The following is a 19,734-nucleotide window of genomic DNA, read 5'->3' on the forward strand; positions in this document are numbered from 1 at the left end:
TTTTGTAATGAAGTTTCTGGGCATCATGATGTGAAGCAAATTTGATTTTTTCTTTCCATCAATTTTGTTCCACTAAAGGAAACCCATGTGTTGGAGATTTTTTTTCCACTCAGAAAAAAAATGAACTTAGTTAACTCATAATGGACTTCAGCTTCTGGTTCATTAATAGGCATGATCTGATATGCATTAGGGACAACTTTACAGAGTGTGATAGACTCAGCCCATATAACAACTACTGCTCAGAAATAATGGCTGAACAACTCTATTCCAAAACAAAACTGCTCAGCCACAATTACATCTAAAACTTTATACAGATAGCTATAGTGGCCCAAAGGTATCCATCACCACTTGAAGGTGGATATAGTTATGTCTCTTGGTCAACTGGAACTCAAAATAATTCAAATCCTTTGTGTTTATTAATAAAGCAGCAGATTTTCCTTTAATCCTTCATTAATTTTCTTCAGTTTTATCAGAGTTTGAAATAAATAACAACACCAGACTCAATTTACTCTGGATAGAATTTCCTCCCTCCCTATTTTATCTCCCATTTGAAGTCAAAAATGAAACCTGATAAACATCAAAAAAAAAATTGGATTTTTACTTTTGGAATAAATAATACAGGTATCAAATCTTGGGAAGAATCAGTGACTATTGTACTCAAAATAGGTAATGCCTGTGTAACTCACACCTGAATGCAGAGACTTTTGTCTTCTAACAACATGTGAATATTGCCTATATAAGATTAAGCTACTATTTCCACAAGAAGTAAAAGGAATTTTCTGATGATCTGTGAAACATCTGTAGCCCTACAAATTGAACCTGCAGACTCAATAATCCTAGCGTGATTATAATGTAGTTCACTTTCAAGAGAAAAGTTAAGAACTCCGTTTCAAAAAAGATGTAACTGTAGTGCTAAGATTTCAACCAACTAACTGCATTTGAAGTCATTCAAATTAGTCATTTGAGAGCTGCAAGTACATTTCAACAGAATCAAAACAAATGTTTTTAATCCATTGTTAAATGAACTGATAAACTTACTAAGCTTCTATTAAAGGGCAGAGAGTAATGCATCACTTAATAAGACCATCATGATTGTTTTACTAATTTCAGGGTTTTTAAATCACAGTGAGACAAAACTATCAATAGGACATTAGTCTGCATCTACAAACATTAAGCTCTCACTAATGACTGAAATCCTTTTTTTGAAGGGACTTGCTGGCAAAGTGTGTGAGCATAACTTACTCTAAGATTGAATACATCCTATGTTATGGAATTAATAGCTGCTCTTTACTCAAACTAATTTCTTCTGAATAAAGGTTCAACTAATTCATTCACTGTTTTAATTCAGACCCTACTGACACGATGAGGCTGTGGAAACCTTCCTCGTTATTTTTCTTAGTGGTCTTTTCTGCTCTGCCTTGCTGTACAATTGGAGTTTTTGGTTCCTGAAATTAATCCTATTGTATTTATTGATTTTTGACATTTCTTGGGTTGCTTCTGATGTAAAATATGCTATGTCAAACAGTCATCTCTTAGAACAAATCTTGTTAATCCTGTTACAGAAATTACCTTTGTTTCTGAAGACTGGCATCCAGACTGGCTATCTCTTCCAACAAGTTGGCTGGTACTTTATACCTTGAATTTCCTCTAGCTATGGAAACATAAAAATGAAACAATGCTTTACTGAAGGAACATTCACAGGCTAATAAAAACCAGCAGCAGTGCATTCAACCCTTGCATAGCTGTTGTGACTAAGATGATACAAGTTTACAGCACAAATGGGGATTATTTATCATCTGTTCCAAAGCTGTTAAATTAAGCTAGGACAAATCCTCTGCCCCAGTCTTCCATATAACCAAAGCCCTGTACCTTGGACATGATTATGATGTCTTCCCTTAAAAGATCTAACGCTCAGTGCCTCAACTACAATCATCATGAAGTAGAATGCTTAGTGTTGACTTGAAAAAGAGACAGTAATCAAAGCTTCAGATGAACTGCTGTCTTCTATACTCTGGCAACTTAATGGTGAATTTGGCATAAGCATTTGAGGATCAAGACGATTACAATGAAGGTGATGACTGTTACATTGCAAGTTGTCAGAATGTCTTTCCATTTTCAGATTAATTATCAGATGCAATATTATAGTGAAGATTACGTTTTTAAAGGCCACATTTTCCATTAACCAATTGATCAAATCACATACATGTTGATGAATGAAAATCAGATGGGTATTAATAGTTGTACTATTAGATAGCAAGATACCACAGGTTTTAATCAGTGCTGATGCCCCAGTATTCAATCAAGCTATAGATAAATACATATTGATTTGTAAAGTTTCTGTTTGTTAATATTGAGTACACATTTTCACACATGAACATATCCCACTAAAATTAAGCATAGGTTAGCCGAGTAAAGCTCAAGCATGGCGAAATGTGTGCAGAAGTAACGCTGGAGTTATAACAGCTAAGAAAGTGTGGTGTAACAGGACAGATCACTAGTTATATTTCTTGTTTACAAGATTTACTAAGAACAACTGGAAGTTCGAACAACAGTGCAAGTAAATCATTCATTTAGGTTTCATTTGCAAGTTTAATTGTTTGATCCAACAACAGATATGCAGACCTAGTTACATCTGCCAGAGGGAGTTGACATGTTTCTTAAATTTTAACACCTGCAATGTCAACATGTCATCTTAACCCCAAAAAGCTGACCATCAGCCCCATCCTCAGCTGACTAGCTTGATTTAAGCACTCACGGGGTGAACAGATGTTAGGAGCTCATAAGCGACATAAAACAATAAGATGCTTAACAAACCTAAAATAGATTATCAGGACAATCTGTGATGATACAGCAGAACTTTTGTCATCTGAAGAAATACTGGCCAATTAAGATATTCTAAAGTAAAACCACTATAAATTGATCTACAGTATACTGTACCCTGCAATGGTCGCTGCAGTTGAGATTTTCTGTAAAACAGCATGTACGCACACTCCTTGCCCTGAAATTGCTTTTCAATATCTTTCTCATGGATAGGCCGCACTTGGGAATCATCAAAATCGAACCAATGTACTTCAGAAGTAGGTGTGATAGACTGCATTCCCTCTGTATCATCCCCATGTTCACCGCTGGCTGTGGAATTTCCTGTCTGTGCCTTCTTGACTTTTGATTTATGGAGCTGTTGCCCTAGGTAACCATGATCAGTCTGTTTTAGAGCAACCCTCGTTCCATCTGCTTTTAGCAGAAACACATCAGGATGTCTCTCCAGAAACTGGAATAAGAGAGGAAAGATTACAATAGAACCCTCCATCAAACACAGCAGCACTAGAATTTACAGTAATGCCTAAAGGAGGTAAGCTGGGCAACGATTGATACTTATATCTGGTTTAAGTTCAAACGGGGCATAGCAGTTGTTACATGTTCAGGAAAAGCCCTTTCAGTTTATGTTGTGTAAATGCATTACAGCATTAGATGCTGTTATTGACCAGTTACAAGCATCAGCAGCCTCCACTTAGGTGAGCATAGAGATTACATAGCAAAACAAACAAAAGGATTTAATGTCATTCTCATGTTCAGAAACCATTACTGTGAAACTGTTGGGACCTATGAGCCACAAGTTTCCTCCAGGTAAACACTGGTAAGGTCATAGACAATCTTCAGCACACACTGGTACTTTGCTGAGTGCTCATGACATGTTTCCAGGAACAAGAGCACTAATGGAATCAGTGCTAAAAGGAGTCATTATAGCATTACATAGACATGCACTACTAACAATACTGCATTTCTGGCAACTGCAGCTAACCTCTGCTCATCCCCCACTCCTCTACTGTATACTGCTGTGCTTGGATCCTGGATGAAGGCTCAGCCCACGACAATGAAATTGTTGAGATAGCCTAATTGCTGCATCACTTAGTGTGGAGCAAGCCACAGAAGCAAAGTGCAATGACTGCCTCTGAGGAGTGGTGCTGGGCAGGCTGGGATGAATGGTGCAGCCACTTAGTGCTGAGATGTGGGACTCAGGATTCCATCCTGGCTGGCACAATAAATACAGGCATTCCCAGGGATCATCATGGCTGCCCCATGTATCGACAGACCACCAGCGCTCTGCAGTTTTTCTCGTCACCTCCAGTTGGATATGATGGATGAAGCTGTCTCTCCCTCTCTTTGCTTGGGTGCATGGCTCTCTACCGCAGGGAAACCTCTCTATGGCAAGAAGCTCAATGGCCAGAGACCATATTTGAATGTACCACACAGAAATGTCCAGGCTGGGGAGAGCTGTGCCGCCAAGCAAAGAGAGGGGGAGACAGCAACTTCATCACATTCAACAGGAGGTGATGAAAGAGACCTTAAGATTAGGGGCAGGGTTTGCAAATAGTTGCACTGCTCATCCTAACTTGCCCAACGTCAGTACTCACAAGCAGCCTCTGCACATTGCCTTGGCAACTCACTCCACAAGGAGCCATGTGACAACAAGATAATCTTCCAATTGCTGTGGGAGCGCCAGGATTCTGACATGTTATCATGCAATGGAAGCTTTTTTTTAAGAAGTACAAGTGTACACACCTTTGAGTATATGGAGTCCAGAACCAAGAGTGCTATAATAAAACAACATTCTGTTGGATAGCGCTAAGCACTGTAACAATATAGCTCACAATTGAAAATAAATAATCATAAGTAAAGTGTAACTCTTGTAAAACAGCTTCATCATCAGTTACAGACCTCCAACAATTAACTCGTACATATTGCAACAGAAAAGCAGCAGCACAGGTGCAAACCAATTATTGGGATATTAATTTGGTGCACACATTCTATTTCCATTTTTGTGGTGATCAAGTTGCAGTTTCCTACCTTTCTTATGGACCCACACTGCTTGCGATATCTTTTGTTCCATGCAACACCAACCTTCTCCAGCAATTTCTGGCCCAGCTGGTCAACCAGTATGCCATCAGGTCCTATCTAAGTGAACAGATGAGAGGATGGAGGGTGAAAAATACAACATTTTATTTCAAGAACATAATTTATAATTTTGGTACATTGCCAGGTCTATAGCAAAGTAAACCTTGCTACCCTAGTTAACACGGTTCTTGGTGGTCAATGCAGGCACAGGGTAGGGAATAGCAATGCATTCAAGCTGCTCTTTCCAAGTACAGAGCCAGAAGCAGCAATGACATTCTATCTGCTTCAATTGCCATCTGGCTCGTATTCAGAGATGCTGCCATATTTGAAGCATTACTTGAGTGAATTGCAGCAAAACACATTTTTCAGAAGCCAAGATCAAGTAAAATTAACTAGTAAACTTATTTTCAGAGGGGTGTAAGAAATTATATAACACAGGAATGTTACCAAACAAAATTTTATTTTAGTTTTTAGAAACACAATTTCACTTGGCCATATTTTGGATCATTATATTTTAAGGTTTAGTAATTTGAAAATACAAGAGTGCAGTAGGGTGATATATGCAAGGATTCCATATTTAACACCATACCTGGACTAGAATAGCTCTAAGAATTTCAAGGGGATCTCCCAGTTCCAACAGGTTGGCTTCCTTGGTTGGATCTTTAGTTGAATTGATCACTGTTTTCTCTTCATCCTGAAAAGACCACCTATTAGTGATATGCCATACACAAACACATTTTACTATAGTTCAATTAGGCCACAGTTAAAGTTATATAAGTGAAAGTACTGAAGAAATGGGCAAGGGAACTGCATAATTTTTCAAAAAAGGCAAATTAAGAAATTATGCCTTTGGATTGAAAATAGGCAAATGGCCGTTTATATTTGAATTGGGAAGTGGAATCAGAAGTACATAGAGAGTTTGTTAGTTTAAGAACAGTTATGGGTAAATTCAATAAATATATCAAAGCCTATTGATGAGCACATGGACAAGTATGAATTAATTAAAGAGAAACTGGTAAAAGGTACATCATGTGTGAATATTCAAGTTGAATTTTTTGATATGGCCTTTAATAGAGTGTATAGGGGAGTGACTCCAAAACATTATGGACTTCTTGAAGACATTTGAAAAGGCCGCACATAAGAGTTGGCAAAAATGCACCCTCATAGTTTAGGAGATGACCTTGTGATGTGGGCCAGTAAATGGTTTAACAGAAGACAGAGAGCAAGAATAAAGGGAATGCTTTGATTGGTAGATATTGAGAAATTGCAGGCCTGCTAGTATTTCACATTTCCACCCTGAGTAAAAGACTCTGACTATCTACCCTATCTATGCCTCTCACAATTTTATATACTTATATCGTGTCACCCCCTCAGCCTCCGATGCTCCAGATAAAACAATCCAAGTTTGTCCTACCTCTCCTTTAGTTAACACTCTCTAATCCAGGCAATGTCCTGGTGAACCTCTTCTGCAACCTCTCCAGAGCTTCCACATCCTTCCGGTAATGGGGGCGACTAGAATTGGACAATGTGGCCTAACCAAAGTTTTATACAGCTGCAATATGACTTCCCAACTTTTATATTCAGTGCCTCAATCGATGAAGGCAAGCATGCCTTATGCCTTCTTTACCACCCTATCCACACGTATTGCCACTTTCAGGGAGTTATGGACTTGCACTCCAAGATCCCTCATTACATAAGTACTCCTAAAGATTCTGCCATTTACTACCTACTTTTACACTTAAATTTAACCTCCCAAATTGTAATTCCTCACATTTGCCCAGATTGAACACCATCTGCCATTTTTTTTGCCCACATTTCCAAATGATCTAAATCCTGTTGTATCCTTTGACAGCCTTCCTCACTATCCACAACCCCATCAATTTTTGTGTCATCTGCAAACTTACTAAGTCAGCCCACCTACATTTTCATCCAATATATCACAAACAATAGAAGTCCCAGCACTGATTGCTGTGGAACAGCACTGGTCACAGACCTCGAGTCAGAATAGCACCCCTCCAACAGTACCCTCTGTCCCCTATAGCCTGGCTAATTTTGAATCCAATCTACCAAGTCACCATGAAACCCACATGCCTTAATCTTCTGGATCAGCCTACCATGTGGGACACTGTCAAATGCTTTTCAAAAGTCCATGTAGGCAACATCGACTGTCCTCCCTCATCAATCTTCATCACCTTCTCAAAAAACTCAATCAAGTTCATAAAACATGACCTACCCTGCATAAAGCCATACTGACAATCCCTAATAAATTGTGCTTTTCCAAATACAAGTAAATCCTATCCCTAAGAATCTTTTCCAATAATTTCCCCATTACTGATATAAGCTACAGGGACTTGGTCAAATCCCATCAGGGGTACTGTATTTAACTTACAAGTTGACAGTGATCTAACCAGGGGTGTTTAAAATAACATAGGGATTATTTAGATAAAAAGAAACTTTCTATTATGCTGACCCGAACAAGATGGCAAAACTTTAAAATTCAAGCCGATATTTTAGAAATAACTTGAACCTACAATTGCAAATTCATTTTAAAGTCAGTTGACCAGTCTAATGCTGTTAAGGGAATGTATCTCTGTAATGTCACCACCAAACTAGAAAGAGGATGGAGCATTATTATGTGGATCACAGTCTGATCAGGGTTGCCTCAGTCACATCCTGCACAACTCCAAAACAGCATTTGTGCACCAAGTAAATGACAGCAACCACAAGCTGGTTTATGTTGCTGAATTTTTTTTTAAAAAGGTATTTTAAAGTTGGGTTGGAAATTAGATATTTATCCTGAATAACGTTTTCATTCCATGCTTTCCTCCAAATGCCAATGACCTCGCTGTACATATCATTTCTCTGGAGAAGTAATATTGGCCAGCACCAGTAACCATCACATTGGTGCAGATTTCAGGGTTCCAATGTTCCAATTGCAAAATTTAACTGGATATCTATGCCTTTGGTATGAACACTACCAGCTCAGACAGGTGCAAGGTACTACAGTGGTGCGGAATACTTTCAATACGTCTCGGGTAGACGGGTAGATATTGCGATGTGTTTCAACTAATTCTTGATCTTCACAGCATCCTCTCCAAGACAATTACAAACAAATAAAGGTGTAATCATGCACAGCACTTAGACAGGACAGAAATGGAGTGTGCTGAAACTTTTCCCTGCAAAAGGTGATGCTGACATGAATATGCGCTTTGTGGTTGTTGATTTAAAGTGCTGAGATAACAAACTTAATTGAATATGGTTTCCACTTGCAGAGAAATTTTGTCATTATCAATAGGTCTAATGCCAGTGGGTCTTCAATCTCTTTGAAGCATAGTTTCGCACAGGTTTAAAGTTAAAACCAGAGTTGAACATGTTCCAAACGTGGCCAAACCAAACCCAACCCAAGTCAAAGGACATTTTTCTTTCTGATAAACAACCTGACCTGAACTCAGGGAATACAGTCAGTTCCCCTTGGGCTTAGGTCTGGTATCCAGGCTCCAGAGGAAAGGGTTATTACTTGGCAGCTTGCAGTGAGCTTCACTGCAGGCATTGGCCTCAAGAGCCCTGCCTCCACACTACTCCCATTGTCTGACTCGACGACACGTCCTAGTCTCAGCTCATTTGTATTCCCTCCTGGTTCCCCAGTGCATGGAGCCTCCTACACGGAATGTGGCACACATAGCAATGAAGTTAAATGGCAGCGAGTTTATGATTTAAAAAGTCTCCCTGATCCAGCCGGAGGCCAATAAGTTACAATTTGTTTCAAAGCATAGTTTGGGTTGAGTAGTATGGCTCTACTTTGAAGTCTTTGTGATCTGTGTTAAGTCATTTGTGTGTACAATTTTTCTCAGGCATATTAGGGTGGAAAATGACAGCATGATCCACCATGGTACAGGAGATGTCCAAAACATGGAAATCCACAATAAATGTCATCACAATATGACCGAATGTCCAATAGTCTCTCAGTCGAAGGAGGAACAATAATAATCAGAAAAGACAGTGGAAACATGGATTTCTCTCCCAAAATACTGTGGATACCGAGTCAACTGAAGTTTCCTTAGAACACCAAGGGATAATAGACCAAAGCTGTCAACGGATTGAAGTACAGATCAAGTATCTTCTATCTGAACAGCAGGATAGGCTTGACTAACTCTTTTTCCTATGAAACAGAACTAAAATATTGACCTTATTTAACAACTGATCTGACATTATGGGATCATTTATTTCCAGAGCATTCTTTTCTACTGGATGGCCCTAGCACTGAATAAACTTATTTTAAAGTTTTAAACAACTAGCATTAAGAAACCGCACCTTCATATGATATAGACCCCTTTTCAATAATCTTTGAATTTAGACGAGCGGAGTTGATGACATAATAATGCTCTTTATTCATCGAGAAACATCAGTCCAGTTTTATTTTTCTTTTGAAATTTTTGTTTTAGTTTGTTTCATTTTATTACTTACAATTTTTTTTCCCGATTTGGTTTTTTTTATACAATAAATCTTTTTCTTTCTCCTTTTGACTTTCTTTTTGTAATATATTCATTTACCAAGAAACCGTGGGGCCTAGAATTTTTTTTTATTCTTTATGATTACATATGTCATGATTGTCCTCCCGATCTCTTTGTATTACGTGTATAATTACTGATGTTATATGTATTAATCTGTATTAATCTGAAAATTAATAAAAAGATTGAAAAAGAAAGAAAGAAACCACACCAAGGATAAATTGCAAAATCAAGACTGTTACAGACTGGGAAGGTCACGCAGATACATGACAACACAATGACAATGGCATCATAGTCAAGAAGTGTCATAAACTTGCAAGAAAATGAGATAAAGTAGCTTATATAAAAAAAAATCAAACTAAGCTAAAACAGTCACTTCCTGGGATAAACGGCACAGTATTTTGCACAAATAGGTGGTGCCATTCAATAACATCATCATCAAATACCTCAAGTGTAATGAGATGTTTTCTGTAGTAAACAACTTACTAAAGAAAACCAGGTGCCCAACTGGTCAATGTCTTTGATGTAAGCATGGTAATGGCCTCCGTAGCAACCTCCTTTGTGAATGATTACAGAAAAAAGTTCATACTCAGTGCCTGCCAGGTTGTCCTACGAGAGAAAATAAGGAAATTCAAGAAGAGCTTCATTGCTTGTAGCAGTCTTTATTATAACAACATGCATTTATATTGCACCTATAACAAAGTAAGATGTTGTAAATTTAATATCAAGCCACTTCACAAGAGAGGTCTGACCTTGGAATAAACATTAGATGGAACACAAGAATCCCCCTGTTCCTCTTCAGATATCTGAACAGGCAAAATGAGACTTCAGCTTAACATCGCAACTGAAGGATAGCATCTGAAGGATTTAATTGAGCAAATTAAAGGAAAAGAGATGCCTTGGAGATGTGGGAGGCAATACTGGAGTTGAAAGATCAAATTTGTTTAATAGTTAGCATTGTAAATCATTTAAGTCATAACTTAAGAGTCATACAGCATGGAAACAGGCCCTTCAGCACAACATGCCGACTGCATTGCCCGCGTTTGGCCCATAGCCTTCTAAACCTCTCCTATCCATGTACTTATGTAGATGACTTTTAAATATTGCTCATGTGCCCACCTCAACCAGTATTTCTGGCATCTCATTCCAAATACGCACCACCCTTTGCAAGAAGAAGCTGCCCCAACGACCCTTTTAAATCTCTCGCCTCAGATCTTAAACCTATGCCCTCTTGTTTTTAGCACATCCTCCCTGGAAAAGATTATGTGCTTTCACCCTGTCTATGCCCCTCATGATCTTATACACCTCTATCAGGTCACCCCTCAATCTCCTATGATCCAGGGAATAAAGTCCGAGTCTACGCAACCTCTCCTTGTAACTCAAGCCCCCAAGTCCAGGTAACATCCTGGTAAATCTTTTCTGTACTCTTTCTAGTTTAATAACATCTTTCCTATAACAGGGTTACCAAAACTGTACACAATACTCCAAGTAAAGCCTCACCAACATCTTATATAACTGCATCATAACTTCCCAACTCTTATACTCAGTGCCCTGACTGATGAAAGCCAGTGTGCCAAACGCCTTCTTCGCTACCTGGTCTACCTGTGATGCCACTTTCAGCAAACTATGCACTTGCACTCCTAGGCCCCTGTGTTTCATAATTCTCCCCAAGGCCCTACCGTTCACTGTATAAGTACTGCCCTGGCAAAATGCAATATCTCACATTTATCTGGATTGAAAGCCATTTGCCAATCCTCAGCCCACATACCTCGCTGATCAAGATCCCCCTGTACTTTTTCAAAACGTTCTATGCTATCTACACCACCACCTATTTTAGTATCATCCACAAGCTTACTAACCATACTTTGTAGATTCACACCCGAATAGTTTATATAAATTACAAACAACAAAGGTCCCAGCATCGACCCCAGCACACCACTAGACACAGGCCTCCAGTCCGAGAAACAACCTTCGACCACCACCCTCTGACTCCTATCACTGAGCCAATTATGAATCTAATCTGCCATCTCCCCCTGGATCCCATGTGATCTAACATTCCAGACTAGCCTGCCATGTGGGACCTTGTCAAAGGCCCTGCTAAAGTCCATGTAGAAAACATCCACTACCCTGCCCTCATCTACCCTCTTGGTTACCCCCTTAAAGAACTCCAGGAGGTTTATCAAACAAGATTTCCCACACACAAAGCCACGTTGACTGTCCCGAATCAGACCCTGTCTCCAAGTGTTGGTAGATCCTGTCATTCAGAATCCCATCCAGCAATTTATCCACCACCGACGTCAGACTCACTGGCCTGTAGTTTCCTGGCTTTTTTTTTGCCTTTTGAAACAATGGTACCACATTAGCCACTCTTCAGTCCTCTGGATCCTCATCTCTGGCCAGAGATGAAGCAAAAAATCTCTGCAAGGGCCTCTGCAATTTCTTCTCTATCTTCCTACAAGGTTTGAGAATGCACCAGGTTAGGCCCTGGGGATTTATCTACCTTAATGCCCTTTAAGGCCTCCAATACCTCCTCCCTGCTAATTTGTGTGTGCTCCAAGACAACACCACTCATCTCCCCCATTTCCTTAACTTCCAACATTTTTTTCCCCCACAGTAAAAACTGAAGAGAAATATTCATTAAAAACCTCACCCATTTCCTTTGGTTCCACACAAAGACGGCCATGCTGATCTCTAAGAGGATCTATTCTCTCCCTAGCCACCCTTTCACTCTTAATACACCTATAGAACCTCTTGGGATTTTGCTTCACCTTGACTGCGAGATCTTTTTCAAATCGTCTTTTTGCCCTCTTAAGTGCACTCCTTCGCTTCTTGTAATCATCAAGAAAGTCACTAGTTCCCAATTGCTTATGCACAGCGTATGCCTGTCTTTTTCTTAACCAGGGTTCCCTAAACCTGCCAAAATTGCCCTTCACCCTAACAGGAATTTACAGGCCCTGAACTCTTGACATCACACCTTTAAAAGCCTCCCACTCGGCAGACGCTCCTTTCCCTGCAAATAATCTCACCCAATCAACCACTGCAAGATCCCGCCTAATGACACCAAAATTTGCACTGCCCCAGTTCAGGACTTTAACCTGTGAATCGGCCATATCCGGTTGGTCAAAATATCAACTATTTTCACTTTTAGTAATAAAGTATTAACTCACCATGCATTTATTTGGTGTCTTTCACATCCTCAGAACATCTCAAGTGAATCAGTCAACAAATTAACAAGTGTTGCTTGGTGTACACAACAAAAATGTCCCACAAAGAAATAAGATTAATGGCTAACTGATAAATGTTAACCAAGGAACCTCAGTTTCTTTTTCAGATACGTCCAACCGAAGAGCAGCTTCAGGCATTTGTTTTACAACTCATCGCCCTGCAATTCTGCTCTCACCTCTCCTCTTGGACAAATCAAGATCAGAGTTCCCCTTGCCCTCACCTTCCACTTCACCAGCCCCCATATTCAATGGATCATTTCCACCAGCTCCAACAAGATTCCACTGCCAGACACTTATCCCCCTTCCCTTTCAGCATTTCAAGGGGATCACTCCCTTCGCAACTCCCTGGTCCACACCCTCCCCACCTAATATGCCCCATTGTATGGCATTTTCCCATCCAGGGATCCAAACAGTCTTTCCAGGTGAGGCAGCAATTCACCGACACTTCTTCCAATCTAGTGTACTGCATTCGGTGTTCACAATCTGGCATTCTATGCACTGAAGAAACCAAATGGAGAATGGGTGATCACTTTGGGGGCTCAGTTTGTAGGAGTGATCCTGAAGTTCCGGTTGCCTACCACTTTAATTCATTATCCCTCTCCTACTCTGACCTTTCTGTCTGTGTCTGCCTGCACAGTTACAACAAGCCCAAAGCAAATTAGAGAAAAATCACCTCATCTTCTCTCTGAGCACATTGCAATGTGCAGCACTCCATATGAAATTCTCCAACTTTAGATAACTCGTTCTATCAGAACTAGCCATTTATTCCTGCCATCATTTAGGTTCAGTTTTTCATTTTGGTTTTTTTTGTATAGTTTGGCCTGCTGAACATGTCTCACAGTCTTATCATTAGCAACACATCACATAGACAAAGCAGCTTAATCTGATTTTAACTTCCCCATAACCAGTCAATTCCCAACTTCCCCATAACCATTCTGGTAGGATGAGATATTCCCCTTGTTTCACCTATCCCTCTGCCTCTTCCTCTGCCACCTAAGCTACCTAGTTTTCTGTTTTTTCCAGTTCTGATGAAGGTTCTGGATCTGAGACGTTAACTGTTTCTCTTTCCACAGATGCCGCCTGACCTGCTGAGTGTTTCTAGCATTTTCTGTTTTTATTTCAGATTTCCAGCATCTTCAGCTTTTTGAATTTTATTTGTTTTACATCCCAATTAATAGACAGCACTGGACTTTCACTGTAAGTGGGATGGGGAAAGAAGCAGAATAAGTCACGTCATGAAAGTACTGACAAAAACCTTGTCAAAATAATCCATGTTTCTTACTTCAGTAAGTTAAACATTTTTGAAAGAATTAAAGAATGAAAACACTTAAATAACTAAAAAAAATTAATAGATTTAAATCAATTAAGATTGCACAGGTTTTAATTGGCACAGGGTTTTCATCAAAATTACATGTTCTATTGCTGGACCTGAACAGCTGTCAGAAAATTTGTAACTTCGACATTACTCATTCAGACACACAAATCCCAAACTTTCTGGCACTGATGTGGAGAAATCCTGGCAGTCCTGCAAGCAAATGCAAGCTTTTCCATGCAAAATCCTGTCAGGGACTCCTTCCATGCAGAAGTACCACCCACAAGATATACTATAGCCATTCACCAGTGCTTCTTCCATAGTACAATCTCTACCACCTAAAGCAAACTCAAGAATTTACCACTACTTCTATCTTGGTCACTCACCATTCTGAATTGGACTTGTATCTCCCCATCTCTTCGTTATCCCCATATCAAATTTCAAAGCTCCCTACTTAACACAGGGAGTACTTTCACTATTCAGGCTGAAACAATTCAAGCAGGTGGCTCACCATCACCTCAAAAGGTAATTAGGTATACATTAATTTAAACTCTAGTAGTCCTGCTAAGTCTGGCCCATTGGAAAAGCTACTATCTGCATAACGAACAAACTTAATGGAGCAGATTTTATAAAATAAATCATAATGACAGTTATTCAGCACCTTGTGCATAATAAAGTCTTCACATGATACAATGAGCATAGTTCTACCAGAGTTGGGAACTGTATTGCACTCAAGATTTCACAAACAACAGTGAAACAAACAACTGGTGGACTGATTTTAGGTTATTTGGTTTGTAGGAGGAATAATAGGACACCACAGTAAAATCCACGTGAAATAAAGACAAGCACAAGATGATCAATCTAACATCTCAGGTGATGCACAGTGCTCAGATGAACCAGCAACATCTATTTCCAGAGTTCTTTAAAATTAAAATCCGAAAGATCATTGACCTAAGATACCCTGATCCTCTTCAGAGTTGCTCCATGACCCACATTTCAAATATTTTGTATTTATAATCAACATTTTAACCACTAAATACTGTTTATATAAAAGATAATTTCATATCAAAGTATATTTGTTGTTGAACATTCTATTTGGCTGCATCTTCCTTATCCTTCTTGACCCATCTGGACCCTTTGACAGTTGATCACACTCTTCCTCCAGTGTTATTCACATGGGTGGGACTACATCTAATCTGGTTTTATCCATCCAACTCCAACAGAGAATCTCTTCCTGATCCCACAGCCTTGTCTCTACTACAGAAACCCTTATCTGCATCTTTGTTCTTATCTTCTCTGATCTGCTAACAGTGGCAAAAAGCAATAGCAAGAAAGAAGTTCTCCAAGATGGCATTCAAAATAGAAATAAGTTATAACACAGGAACAACCCATTCTGTTCCAACCAATATGCTGTTCATTCTCTAGGCAAACAAATGTCCTAATATATCCTTTCAGTCTGTCAGAAATAATATAGAACCATAGAACACTACAGCACAGGAAACAGGGCATTCGGCCCTTCTAGTCTGTGCTGCAACGTTATTCCACTAGTCCCATTTACCTGCACCCAGTCCATAACCCTCCAGACCTCTCCCGTCCATGTATCTATCCAATTTATTCTTAAAACTCAAGAGTGAGCCTGCATTTACTACATCAGATGGCAGCCCGTTCCACACTCCCACCACTCTTTGAGTGAAGAAGTTCCCCCTAAACCTTTCCCCTTTCACCCTAAGGCCATGTCCTCTCGTACTTATCTCTCCTAATCTAGGTGGAAAGAGCCTACTTGCATTAACTCTGTCTATACCCCTCATAATTTTGTAAACCTCTATCAAATCTCCCCTCATTCTTCTGCGCTCCAAGGAATAAAGTCCTAACCTGTTCAATCTTTCCCTGTAACTCAACTCCTGAAGACCCGGCAACATTCTAGTAAATCTCCTCTGCACTCTTTCAATCTTACAGATATCCTTCCTATAGTTAGGTGACCAGAACTGCACACAATACTCTAAATTTGGCCTCACCAATGTCTTATACAACCTCACCATAACATCCCAACTCCTATACTCAATACTTTGATTTACGAATGCCAGGATGCCAAAAGCCTTCTTTACAACCCTGTCTACCTGTGACGCCACTTTCAGGGAATTATGTATCTGAACTCCCAGATCCCTTTGTTCCTCTGCACTCCTCAGTGCCCTACCATTTACTGTGTATGTCCTACCTTGATTTGTTCTTTCAAAATGCAACCCCTCACACTTGTCTGCATTAAATTCCATCTGCCATTTTCTAGCCCATTCTTCCAGTTGGTTCAGATCCCTCTGCAAGCTTTGAAAGCCTTCCTCGCTGTCCACTACGCCTCCAATCTTAGTGTCATCAGCAAACTTGCTGATCCAATTTACATTATCATCTAGATCATTGATATAGACAACAAACAACAATGGCCCCAGTACAGATCCCTGAGGCACACCACTGGTCACAGGCCTCCAGTCTGAGAAACAATCACCCACTACCACTCTCTGTCTTCTCCCACACAGCCAATTTTGAATCCAGTTTACAACCTTTCCAATGGATACCTAGTGTCTGAACCTTCTGAACTAACCTCCCATGTGGGACCTTGTCAAAGGCCTTACTAAAGTCCATGCAGACAACATCCACAGCCTTTCCTTCATCTACTTTCTTGGTAACCTCCTCGAAAAACTCTACAAGATTCGTTAAACACGATCTACCACGCACAAAGCCAGGCTGACTATCCTTAATCAACCCTTGGCTGTCCAAATACTTGTATATCCGATCTCTCAGAACACCTTCCAATAATTTACCCACTACTGATGTCAGGCTCACTGGCCTGTAATTACCTGGTTTACTTTTAGATCCTTTTTTAAACAACGGAACAACATGAGCTACCCTCCAGTCCTCCGGCACCGCACCCGTGGCTAAGGACATTTTAAATATATCTGCCAGGACCCCTGCAATTTCTACACTAGTCTCTCTCAATGTCTGAGGAAACATCTTAATCAGGCCCGGGGGATTTATCTACCTTTATTCGCTGTAAGGAAGCAAGCACCTCCTCCTCTTTAATCTCTTTATGTTGCATGACACTATTGCTTGTTTCCCTTCCTTCCCACTATACCAGTTTCCTGAGTAAATACTGATGCAAAAAAACTGTTTAAGATCTCTCCCATCTCCTGAGGCTCCACACATAGATGACCACTCTGATCTTCTAGGGGACCTATTTTGTCCCTTACTATCCTTTTACTCTTAATATACTTGTAGAAACCCTTCAGGTTTACCTTCACATTATCTGCCAAAGCAACCTCATGTCTTCTTTTTGCTTTCCTGATTTCCTTTTTTAGTATTTTCTTACTTTTTCTATACTCTTCAAATACCTCATTTGTTCCTAGTTGCCTTTACCTGCTATACACCTCTCTCTTTTTCTTAACCAGATCGCCAATATCCCTTGAAAACCAAGGTTCCCTGTGCTTGTTAACTTTGCCTTTAATCCTGGCAGGAACATGCAAACTCTGCACTCTCAAAATTTCGCCTTTGAAGGCCTTCCACTTACTGAGCACATCCTTGCCAGAAAACAACTTATCCTAATCCACTTATCCCAATCCACTCTTCCTAGATCCTTTTTCATTTCCACAAAATTGGCCTTTCTCCAATTTAGAACCTCAACTCAAGGTCCAGACCTGTCCTTATCCATAATTAACTTGAAACTAATGACATTATGGTCACTGGACCCAAAATGCTCACCTACACATACTTCTGTCACCTGACCTGTCTGTTTCCCTAATAGGAGATCAAGTATTGCATTCTCTCTCGTTGGTACCTCTATATATTGATTTAGAAAACTTTCCTGAACACATTTGACAAATTCCAAGCCATCCAGCCCTTTCACAGTGTGGGAGTCCCAGTCAATATGTGGAAAGTTACAATCCCCTACAATTACAACTTTCTGTTTCTTACATCAGTCTGCTATCTCACTACAGATTTGTTCCTCCAGTTCTCTCTGACTATTGGGCGGTCTATAATACAACCCTATTAGTGTGACCACACCTTTCCTGTTCCTCAGGTCCACCCATTTGGCCTCTGTAGACGAGCCCTCCGGGCTGTCCTGTCTACACACAGCTGTGATATTTTCCCTGACTAGTAATGCCACTCCTCCCCCTTTCATCCCTCCCCCTCTATCACGTCTGAAACAACAGAACCCCAGAACATTAAGCTGCCAGTCCTGTCCCTCCTGCATCCAAGTCTCACTAATAGCAATAATGTCGTAATCCCACATGCCAATCCACTCCCTAAACTCATCTGCCTTACCTACAATACTTCTTGAAATGAAATAGATGCACCTGACAACATTTCGATCACGAACACACCTTTGATTTCTGTCTATACCTGCAGTCCTTGCATGACCTTTTTCCTCCTCCACCTCACTATCTGCTCTAACACTCTGGTTCCCCTCCCCCTGCAAATCTAGTTTAAACCCCCCGGAGCACCACTAGCAAACCTACCCACAAGAATGTTAGTCCCCCTCCAGTTCAGGTGCAAACCGTCCCGTTGGAACAGGTCCCACCTTCCCTGGAGCAAAGCCCAATTGTCTAGAAACATGAAGCCCTCCCTCCTGCACCATCTCCTTAGCCACGTATTTAGCTGCATGATCCTCCTATTTCTAGCCTCACTAGCTCGTGGCACGAGTAGCAATCCTGAGATTGCAACCTTGGAGGTCCTGTCCTTCAACTTTGCACCTAATTCTCTAAACTCTCTTTGCAGGACCTCCTCCTCTTTCCTATCCACGTCATTGGTCCCTACGTGGACCACGACATCTGGCTGCTCACCCTCCCTCCTGAGAATATTGAGAACTCGATCCGAGATATCACAGACCCTGGCACCAGGGAGGCAACAGACCATCCAGGATTCTCGATCTCTCCCACAGAACCTCCTATCTGTCCCCCTAACTATCCAATCCCCTATCACTACTGCTCTCTTCTTTTCTCTCCTTCCTTTCTGAGCTGAGGGTCCTGTCTCGATGCCAGAGACGCGACTACTGCAACTTGTCCCTGGTAGGTCGTCCCCACCAGCAGTATCCAAAATGGTATACTTATTGTTGATGGGAACGGCCACAGGGGTGCTCTGCTTTTTCTGTCTATACCCCTTCCCTTTCCTGACAGTCACCCAGCTACCTGCCTCCTGACTTTTAGGGGTGACTATCTCCCTGAAACTCCTGTCTATTTCTGCCTCTGCCTCACGAATGATCCGAAATTCATCCAGCTCCAGTTCCCTAACTCGGTTTGTCAGGAACTACAGCTGTACGCACCTTTTACAGGTGTAGTCATCAGGGACAAGTGTGCTGTCACTGACTTCCCACATACTGCATATGGAGCACACGAATGCCCTAACTGCTGCCATCACTACCTACTCCTAAGTTAATTAAATTAAAGGAACTTACCGGCCTTACCTCTGTGGGAGCAAGCTCTTCCTCAGCCTTTTGAGCCAAAGCCTCAAAGCTCCACTCCTACCCTGTACCACTCACACACTGGCCGCTCCTCTTCAGTTACCCCTCCTTATATTTGTCTCTGCCAATTACCTCAAGTACACACTCCCTCTAATCAAGCACTCAACACTCTGTTTAATCCTTCAGTTGCCCTCCACTTATTAAGCTTTTTAAATACACTCACTGGACCTGAAAGGGAACTGCTGCTCCAACGGCTGCCGGGCTGCTTCTGTAAAAGAAAAGCCCGCGAAACACACAAGTATTTTAAATGCACTCACCGAACCTGAAAGGGAACTGCTGCTCCAACGGCTG

General features: G+C 40.7%; 1 protein-coding gene across 2 annotated transcripts in view; it reads right to left on the minus strand.

Annotated features, from left to right (window-relative positions):
• Positions 1 to 19,734, minus strand: part of usp40 (ubiquitin specific peptidase 40) — a 102,637-nt gene that overhangs the window by 50,959 nt on the left and 31,944 nt on the right. For both annotated transcript variants that reach the window (XM_052028716.1, XM_052028709.1), the window contains exons 8-12: positions 9,888 to 10,010; positions 5,483 to 5,587; positions 4,846 to 4,953; positions 2,938 to 3,268; positions 1,570 to 1,651 (exon numbers count right to left, since the gene is read on the minus strand). In XM_052028716.1, the coding sequence (XP_051884676.1) occupies positions 1,570 to 1,651; positions 2,938 to 3,268; positions 4,846 to 4,953; positions 5,483 to 5,587; positions 9,888 to 10,010 (749 nt within the window). The remainder of the gene's footprint in view (positions 1 to 1,569; positions 1,652 to 2,937; positions 3,269 to 4,845; positions 4,954 to 5,482; positions 5,588 to 9,887; positions 10,011 to 19,734) is intronic.

The sequence above is a fragment of the Pristis pectinata genome, chromosome 1, assembly GCF_009764475.1.
Source record: "Pristis pectinata isolate sPriPec2 chromosome 1, sPriPec2.1.pri, whole genome shotgun sequence".
NCBI lineage: Eukaryota > Metazoa > Chordata > Chondrichthyes > Rhinopristiformes > Pristidae > Pristis > Pristis pectinata.